The 9,808-nt window shown below is 36.1% G+C and overlaps 1 protein-coding gene across 1 annotated transcript in view; it reads left to right on the top strand.

Annotated features, from left to right (window-relative positions):
• The first annotated feature begins 1,911 nt into the window (after nt 1-1,911).
• UBR1 (ubiquitin protein ligase E3 component n-recognin 1) overlaps nt 1,912-9,808 on the top strand; it is a 55,267-nt gene continuing 47,370 nt past the window's right edge. The window contains exons 1-3 of the mRNA XM_009071749.1: nt 1,912-2,087; nt 4,170-4,248; nt 6,588-6,698. Of these exons, the coding sequence (XP_009069997.1) occupies nt 1,912-2,087; nt 4,170-4,248; nt 6,588-6,698 (366 nt within the window). The remainder of the gene's footprint in view (nt 2,088-4,169; nt 4,249-6,587; nt 6,699-9,808) is intronic.

Below are 9,808 nucleotides of genomic sequence, written 5' to 3' on the forward strand. Positions count from 1 at the left end.
TCCATTTTCATTCAAAAAGTTAAAAAGTCTATTTCTTTGAGCCTTCTCTTAATGTAAACTCTTTGGTGGTTGCTTTGCTCATCTCTGCTTGTTGGCCTTGAGGAAATTCCCTTTAGAGTTATTTCTGAAGTTACATATGTTTGTTTGTTTTTCCTTGCACTCACCTCGAGTGATGTGTGTGATTTTGGGCATCACAATATAAGGAAGATACAAAGGTATTGGAGAGCATCCAAAGGAGACATATGAAGGTGGTGAGGGGCCTAGAGAGGAAGCCATATGAGGGGTGGCTGAGGTTACTGGGCTTGTTTAGCCTAGAGGAGACTGGGTGGAGTCCTCATAGTAGTCTAAAACTTCCCTATGTGGGGTAGTGGAGGAACAGGCACTGCTCTCTTCTTTCTGGTGACCAGTGACAGGACCCAAGCGAATAGCATGAAGCTGTGAGGGCAGATTTAGTTTGGATGTTAAGAAAAGATTTTTCTCCCAGTGGGTGATTGGACACTGGAACAGCCTTTTCCAGGGAAGTGGTCACAGCGCCAGCCTGACAGAGTTCTAAAGGTTTGGACAATGCTCTTGGGCACATAGTGTGATTCTTGGGGGCTGTCCTGTGTTGGGTTCAATGATCCTTGTGGGTCCCTTCCAACTTAGGATATTCTCTGAATTTTGGACATCAGTCAAGGTTGTGTATGAAAGGACATTGCCTTTAGGAGTCTTATTATCTGATTTGCAGTGCGGAAAAATGAGAGTTATTTCTAGATAATGGGAATAATGTGAAAGTGTATTCAGACTTTTAAGACAGAAATAGGGCAATTGGAGAGAACTGTTTAGAGAAGTTAGAGTAGTTGCAAATCAAATTAGGGACTAAGAATCTCAAATGAAAATATAAATACTTTCATTAACTGTCTTATAAAAATGAAATTGTATTTTAATCTGGTTTCCCAAGGACATAAGCTTATATAATTTAGACTTCTTTCTCCCTCAGTAGCTGTTGACATCTGATGACCAGTTCAACAAGACTTTCAAAGACCATTAAGTTGGCACATGTTTTGTGACTATCAGCAGGCTAAGGAATGAATCCCAAACTTATTTTCTAGCTGTGGCTGCTACTCTTTCCATATGTTGGCCTCTGAAGAGACATCAAGATTTGTGTATTGGTTGACTTGTTGGCAAGCATGTAGTTGAAAATCAATTAGTGCGTGGGTTTCTCTACAGTAACATAGCACTTGTCAGCTCTTGCTGTAGAGTGTTTTAGTAGAAGACTTCAAAGGAGCAGAGGTTACTGTGTTGGGTACTGACAGGAAAACAGCAGAGAAATGCTGGGGAAACCATGATTTCTTGTATTTTATTGCTCACAGAACTGATTTCTGATACAGGAAAGACTTCTGAATTCACAGTAGAAGTGCTTAATCCTATTTTCTTTATATTTGTGTGCGGGAGTTCACGTACAAAGAGGCAGCTGCTGTTAATCACCTTCAAAGTACTTTATTATCTAAGTGATTCTTATATGCCCACCTATTATAAGTGCCCACTTATTATTGGTTAACTACTATTACTAGCTCACCTTACACACAATATAATTGGTTATTAACATATCAATCATAAGATGCTTAATCATTATTCTCCACCCCTAACTATCTTCAGCTTCAGGAGCTGCTTATCTTGCTACCTTCTTCCTCACAGTCCAGCTGCAGCAATGTCCTTGAATGGCTTAGCTTGCAGCTTGCTCAGGCCCTGCTACCAAGGCTGGATTGCTCACATGTCTGTTAGCAATCAGAAATTCTCCCACATTTATGTGTTTGTTTATGTCTGTCCATGGGTGTGCTTTTCTTGCAGTGGTGTGAGGAAAGATTCGACTTCCAAGCTGCATTTTCACAGTGCTTGGCAAAACATGTGCCAAATATTTACTCTGCTGAAATGGACCCCTTGCTGGAGAAACAGGAAGAAATGATCCAGGCAGCAATATTATACCCCCTGGAATGTTATTTGTTTGGGGAGGACCCAGATATATTTCTGGAGAAACTACAACAGAGTGGAACCTCCCAGCTCTGTGGAAAGGTGTTCAAAGGAGGGGAGACAACATACTCTTGCAGGTAAGAAGGAATGTGTGTTACATGAACGTTCCCATGTGAGGTAATGCAGTGTGGTTTAATAAGTGGCTAATAGTGAGTGGTTTAATGGAATCAGTTGTACTGCTAACTAGTCATCGCTTGTGTCATGGTATGTCTTTGCTTAACTGATGGTGGCATGTGCTTCACATTTCAAACCACTTTAGAGTGAGGAAATTTGCCCATGAAGAGAAGGCTCTGGCAGGGAAATGGGGAAGGAAATGGAAAGGATACTAAAGGTACTGAAAGCCATTGGCTAAAGATGTTGGATGGTAGGGTATGAGTATGGTATGTACCTGAATTAAGGGAGAACAGACAAAAAAATCTGTGCTCTGTACTGCCCTCACCCATTCAAAGTCTGAAACAGAATCCAGCATGTGAGCATCATCAGTCCTTTGCTTAAGCAGTAACTGTGTGACCAGTAGTCATTTTTTTCCACCCTTTTTTCTCATCCTGCAGCATATTATAGATGGCAGCTCATTGATTTGATAGAATAATTTAAATTTATTCATATTAATAAAAAAAAAATATTAATAATAATATTAAAAAGTCAGCAGTCTTTTTGGTGGATGTAAAGATTGAAATTGTGCTGCTAGCATTCATATGATGCTATTGTCATAGTTTATCTGTATTTCAGTTTATTTTAAAAGCCTAGAAAATGTAATTGGAAATACTGAAAGAATATTACTCAGGATGGAAAACATTATTATGGCTAAAAAATCCAACCCTTAGGATTTAGGAAATCTCAAAATGAAAGCTCTCTGCAAACTTTATGAATTGCACTGTAAAGTTTTAATCAATCACATACTCTTTAGCTTTTTCTAGGAATAAGTTATTGTTTTATATGAAGGGAGAGTGGTCTTTGAAGAAGTCCTTGTGTGTGTGCTAGAAAGTATATAGTGAGTGTGACTGTTGTATGAAGGAAGAGGATGGTCAAGGCAGTTTAGTGCTGCTGTAATAGGAACAATTCTGTTCTCACCTTGCAGAGTTCTAGCATGGTAGCAGGCAAAAAGACAAGGCTGTGTATCTCAGCAGTGGTCTCTTATCTTTTTGATTCTTACCTTGCAAAAATGTGGTAGTATTTCTGGAAGTTACTGTACACACTGCAGCAACTGACACTAGATAAATATTTGCTTTAGCTTCTAAAATGCTAAAAATAGTAGATACTCTGAAGTATTAAAATGTAAACATCTTGCATTGGCAGTTCAAATCTAGCAGACACTTCTGGCTTCGTTTATCTTTCTTTTAACTCAACTTTCAGCAGATTTATGGTAATAAATGAATGTTACTGAAGTGTTAAATTATTGTAATGATTATAATAATCTGGGGGCTTGAAAGGAAGTTATTTCTGTAACCAGAATTACTGTGCTATTTTAGTTGGTTTGTAAAAGAAGCACTAAATGTTAAACAATGGTGTAAAGTAAAAAATTTGATGTGTTGTCATTAAACTCCTGTCATCCACACTTTGCATAGAATGAAATGGCGTTTAAAGAAAAATGTGACCATGCTTTAAGGAAAAAGGGCAAAAAACACAAGTGTATATGTGGAGCATGGGAAAAAATAGAGTTAGGTTGCCCATGAGTATAATTCTGGATTGTCAGGTATTTAGGTGCATAAGTGAAACTGTTGAAATGAAATTTCAAAGTATGTATTCCTCGCTTACTTAATAAAGAAATTCTCTTCTGTTTTAAATGTTAGAAACATGACCAAAGGTTTAGTTGGCAAACTGGCTACATATGTTGGAAACAAAGGTTATTTCAGAGTCCTCATGAGTTTTAATAGTTGCTTATTCTTAACAAGACCGAAATAGGTTAGCAACAAGTTTTGAAAGTGGAAATCAAGCATGTTTTTGATGGAATTTGATATAACAGGTTTCAGTACATGGTTCAGATCTAACAAGGTCGACTTTTATCTTTCTGTGATGTGGAGTAGCCAGTTTTTAGCATTTGAATCTGTTGTTAATCTCAAATTTTTTTGTGTTGTTTGTTATCATAGTATTTTCTTTTATGCTTGAAAATTCCATGTGTGTGTTCTATCAAGTTTTCCAGTTACTATTTTTTGTTGCAGAGACTGTGCAGTAGATCCAACCTGTGTGCTCTGTATGGACTGCTTTCAGAACAGCATTCACAAGAACCACCGGTACAAGGTAGGAAAGTTGTATTTTAAGAAGTGGTACTTGTAGCTTTTAGATAAGTTTTTGTTTTCTTTAAGATCTAATAGATTGCATATAAACCATTAGTAATTTTACTATTAAAAAAATTTGGGGCTGACTAGTTTCTTGTGTTTCTAACTATGTGAAGCCTCTATTAAGAGCAGTAACTTCTTAATTCAAGAACCAAAGGATAAAGAAATGCTTATGAACACATACATTGTTTTTCTCTTTGGCAATATCTCTGAAGTGTAAGTCAGAGCAAAAAGCTGTGACTGAAAAGTACATTCGTGTCCTAAGTCCCAATCAGTTCTGTTGGGAAATTAAGGATGAATGTGCAATACAAGGGCCATTACTTAAGCACTTATGATATGCAGTCTCTACATTTCCACTTTGTTCCTCCATTTAGATTTGCATAAACTACTTAGTGTTTAGTGTGGGCTATGGTAAAGTTAAACCGAATGTTAAGCATCAATTATTTTTTTTATCAAGGAGATTGTTCTAGAACTAGATCATCTCCTTCTGATATGCTTTTGATGAGAGATTCCCATGCTTTAATTAAAAGTTCTTTTTGAATAATTCTTAGCTAACTTGCTGCCTAAACTGTCATCTACTGATTCCTTCCCAGGCCTCCTTTTTTACTTGCCTTCTTCACTGACAGCTCTGTAATTTCAACAGCCTTGGATGCAGAAACGGAAATCAGTATATTAAGTGTAATTTTTAGACCTGGGCTAACTTTGCTGCAAGAGACAAGAAAATGTACAAAAACATTACATATTCAGTTTAATTATCTTTCATGACCAAAAAGTGGGATAGATTTTTTTTTTCATTTCAGATTTTCTATTCACTGACATGATATCCATTGAAGAGTTTTGTCTTGCTTCTGTTGTCAATTGATCATAAATCCCCTTTGAGTGGGTATGTTTCAATGAGAGGCAATTTGGAAGAAAGTCCTAGCAGTCTCAGAATTTAGCAGACTAAAATAAAATATTCTGCCCCTCTGTATAAGTCTTTTTATACTGATCTGAACATATGTTGTAGATATTAATTCAAAGATGTACACAACTATTTCGATAATGCAGATATAACTTAATATACATATGCATGCACACAGTGTACAGACAGATAAGATGAAAACGCAGGGGAACTAGACAGTAATGATTATAGAGCAATTTGGAGTCACAGCTGGGCTGAAAAACTGTTGTCATTTGCCTGTTTTTCATAGCTTTTTCAGGCAAAACATCAGCCATTGAAGTAGGAAGTCAGATGGGAACAGATTGCTGTGCTTCCTTTTTAAAGATGCAGTTTAAGGAGCACAGGTTATGCTCTTTATAGATTCCTAGAAGTTTAAGGAACTGCATCTTTAAAGGTTATGCTCTTTATAGATTCCTAGAATAATTTGTGTTGGAAGGGACCTAAGGAGTTCTCCTAGTTCAGCCTCCTGTTCAAAGCGCAGCTAATTAGAAGAGGTTATTTTCAAATGTTTCAAGTAAATAACAAATTCTGAATGCCTCTTTATTGAGTCACTCAGGTTTTTTTATAATTATTTCAGGAACTGCATCTTTAAAGGTTATGCTCTTTATAGATTCCTAGAATAATTTGTGTTGGAAGGGACCTAAGGAGTTCTCCTAGTTCAGCCTCCTGTTCAAAGCGCAGCTAATTAGAAGAGGTTATTTTCAAATGTTTCAAGTAAATAACAAATTCTGAATGCCTCTTTATTGAGTCACTCAGGTTTTTTTATAATTATTTCAGGATTGAGGATTTGGAGTAAGCTAAGGGTAATTGTTTTTGCCTCAGCTTTTTGTCAGAATTTGTACTTTTCTGAAAGTGCCATGCAAAGTTAAATTTAGAAGGATATATTTAGATGTTGATCAATGTCATCTTTGATTATAAGTGGAGGGTACTACTAGATATACTAATGTACTACATGATACGCATGTCATCTTGTTAAGATTATTTTCAAACTTGATGAAATAATTTGTAAAGAAGGCATTAAGCAGCTTTGCTAGGATTTTGCCATTTATGAAGCATTGATTCATCAGTCATAGGCCTTTTCACCTTCTTAGTAGTTAAATTTATTAAAGACTAGCATACTTTTTTGTAGCAGCAGTTTATATTCTGCTCAAAAATTTTATATTTTACTCCCTGTTCCTCTGGTAAGACTCCTTTTATCTAAAAGAAAGAAAAAAGTGTTGTGGTAAGTCCACTGGTTACACAGTGACCCCTCTGTTTTTCAAGTTGGTGTTTATACTTGTGTTGGGCTTAAATAATGCCCATTTCTATTTTTCTCTTGCTTTTTGTGTGTATTTCATGACTGAAATGCATGGTTTTTACAGATGCATAGCTCCACTGGAGGTGGATTTTGTGACTGTGGGGATACAGAGGCGTGGAAGGCTGGACCACTGTGTACCAAACATGAGCCTGGAGCATCAAGTTCTCCAAAAGAAGTAAGAATATTACTTAAAGTGAAATAATAAATACTGTAAATATTGCCCTTTTTATTTTAAAACGTGCTTATTCCTGTATATGAAATTACGTGTATTGTATAATTCATATAGCAGGTTCAATCAAGTTGAATCAGGATTTCCTTAGTCAAGGTGTTTGGGATCAAACATATATTGGACATACTGTGTTGGGTTTTTTTTGTTTGTTTTGTTTTGTTTTGCATTTTGGAGACAGTTTCCTCGACCTGTCTTACGCATTTCAGTCTTTCATTTGGAATTAAAATTTCAGTCTCTTGCTCTTTGCTATGTGTTTTACTAAGTTCTTATTTATAAATACTTGTTTTCCCAGTGGTTAGTAAATGTTTGGATGTAGTACTTGATTTTAATAATATTTTCTCCTTTCCACATTACTGCATTGCTGAACAGTTGTTTTTGTCAGTTACTTCTGGTGTATGATCTGTCACTATAACTAAAATAAGTTTCTATGCCTTGAAGCTAACCTCTTATGCTAAGATAGCTCATGCTTATTGTACCACATAAGGCAGCATTTTAATGAGAAAGATGCCATTTTATAAGGAATTCTCAAAGAGAATGTAGGCAAATCTGCAAATCGGTTGCTTCAGGTAAAATTGTTTTTTATTTCAGTGTTACATTCTGAGATAATCAGGATGAAAAACGTTAGCATTTGCCATTGCAAATAGACCCAGATATCCTCCTGGTTTTGCTGCAAAATTATTGCTCTTGATGACCTGGCAGAAAAGTCAAATGGGAAAGGAATCAAGAGCACTGGTCTTACAGAAAAATGAGACAAAGTTTTCCTTCACTTGTTCATCCTTTAAAAAAGCATGAAAGTTGATAGATTTCAGAGATTAAAACAGTCCGGAAGAGGAGTTTGTTGCTTCTCCATCAGTAAAGTCTATTCTGCTGTGCAGTACCAATCCCTGAGTACTGAGCTATCTGATATACGTGTGACTGATACCTACACATTGCTTATTAGAACCTGTAATCAAAAGAGCCAGATTGTTTCCTCGGTGTTAGAATATCCAAAAATAACTATGATGTGGTTAATTTTGCTGCTGTCACCATTACTACATAGGTTAATACTTTTTCCAGCATGTTCTGCAGGTATTTCCAGAATAAGAAACTTAGTCTATTCCTCCTTGGGAAGGATTGATTTTTGTCCTTGTGCTGTGGAGGAAAATAGGATTTTTTTTCAATGCTAGATTGCTGGCAGTGTTGATAAAGACTTACGGGGAAGGTAGAGAAATGTCTACCAGCTTCAAAGGCACCGTTGGATACTATGGAAAGTTTGTTACAAGATGCTCAGTATCAAATTTCTAGCTGATTGCTGAGAAGTCCTTATCATATCACAAAGAGAAATTAGCAGTAGTCTTAAGACAAAATGTTCATGTCTCAGTTGAGAATTAACTGTTCTTCCACTTGAAACCTAAATGGTTTCCAGCCAAAGATTCTCCATTGCTCCTAGATAAGTGATATTACTTATTCCCCAGGTGAGCAGTTTCTTACAGACAGTAGTTAGCATACATTATGGACTTTGACTATGATGGCTCACAGGAAAAAAATTGGCACAGATACCTGGATGAATGTGAACCTATGAGGCACATCAAGAAATATAGCAAAGATGAACAAAATAGATTCTATATCCTGGCTTTAAAACTTAGGTCTATATGAGATATTCTAACAATTGTTTCAGCACTTTACTTTTGAGATAATAATAGTATTTTTTGGTTTCAACAACTCTGACCAGAGTCCCTTTTTGCTTCAGGCTTCTCTGCAGGGTATAGATTTTGATCCCACAGATCTGGTATTTGCATCTGTGACAGTATATTCTGCTTTTTATCTCCCTTTCCTTTATAACACTATTTTCATAATAATAAAATATTCAAAAAACAAATGTTAGGAAAAGCACTGAAACCTTTATCAGTTTTAACAAAAGGCTGTTTCACTCTCATTTCAAATCACACTGTCGACATTTTGTGGGCTTTTTTCAAAACTGTGTTCAGACAAAGGTTGAGGGGAGAATGCATGCATTCAAAAGTCCTCAGCATTTTGTTTGTTTGGATGAAGATAAACTGCTCAGAATATTCTTTAGGGCATTTGTATGCAATGGAAATAAAGGATAGATCGTATCAACAGTGACAGGAGCTAAGTAAGTGTCTCTTAGTTTTAAACTTGCTTGAGAGCTATAACCAAGCCTGTGACCATAAGGAAGTGGTCTTTAAGTGATATTTCTTGTCCAGTCTCTGATAAGGTCTCTGGCTGGCTTGCAGTATATTTGTTTGATCATCACTTCTGTCATGGAGTTGTGCCAGTCCAAAGCTATGTTACTACTGCTCCCAAATGTGCCGGAACATACTCCTACAGAAGTGCCACCTGAGAGTTGTAAATGATAGAAAACACATCACTAGACAATTATTTGAATATGAGGCAGTAGAAAGTTAGTTAATAGTTCTTTGTTGTCAATACATGTAGCTGTTGTGCAGTCAGTATACGTAGACTCTAGTAAAGTGGTAGAAATATGACCACTACAATAATACAATGCTTCAGTATATTAATATATGCTATATGTAACTATCTGAAAGATTACATTGCATGGCTGTCATTGTTTTTTAATAAAAGACTTGTCTGTCATGGATTCTTTACAACAGAGAGTCTCATGAATGTTTGAATTACCTCATAGCTTGTTCTTGTTTTGAGAATCCAGGACATTCATAACACAGGAATTTTCTCAGCATGCAGTGCTGATGAAAAGAACTGAGTGGCGAAGCACATTTGGAAAAGGCATCTTGCATGTTTCTTTTCCACCATGTCTTCTGATAGTGCAGAAGTTTATCTCAAGCACGTCAAACAAAAAGTAGTCTTTTCTGGATGATCCTAACCAGTATTCCTTTAATTATGTTAAATGGAGAGAATGCATCATTTTAAAATCCCTACTCCAGGCTTTTAGGAGTTACTCATTTCCTATTGATTCCAAGTTATTGTCTTCCTTATTCCAGAAACATAAATTTTATTTTTTTTTTCCTAAACATATCCTTGAAAAAAGTAACTTTAAGAATTTGTGTCTAAGATCAGGAAACAATGCTTCCCAGGCC

The sequence above is a fragment of the Acanthisitta chloris genome, unplaced genomic scaffold, assembly GCF_000695815.1.
Source record: "Acanthisitta chloris isolate BGI_N310 unplaced genomic scaffold, ASM69581v1 scaffold10573, whole genome shotgun sequence".
Taxonomy (NCBI): domain Eukaryota; kingdom Metazoa; phylum Chordata; class Aves; order Passeriformes; family Acanthisittidae; genus Acanthisitta; species Acanthisitta chloris.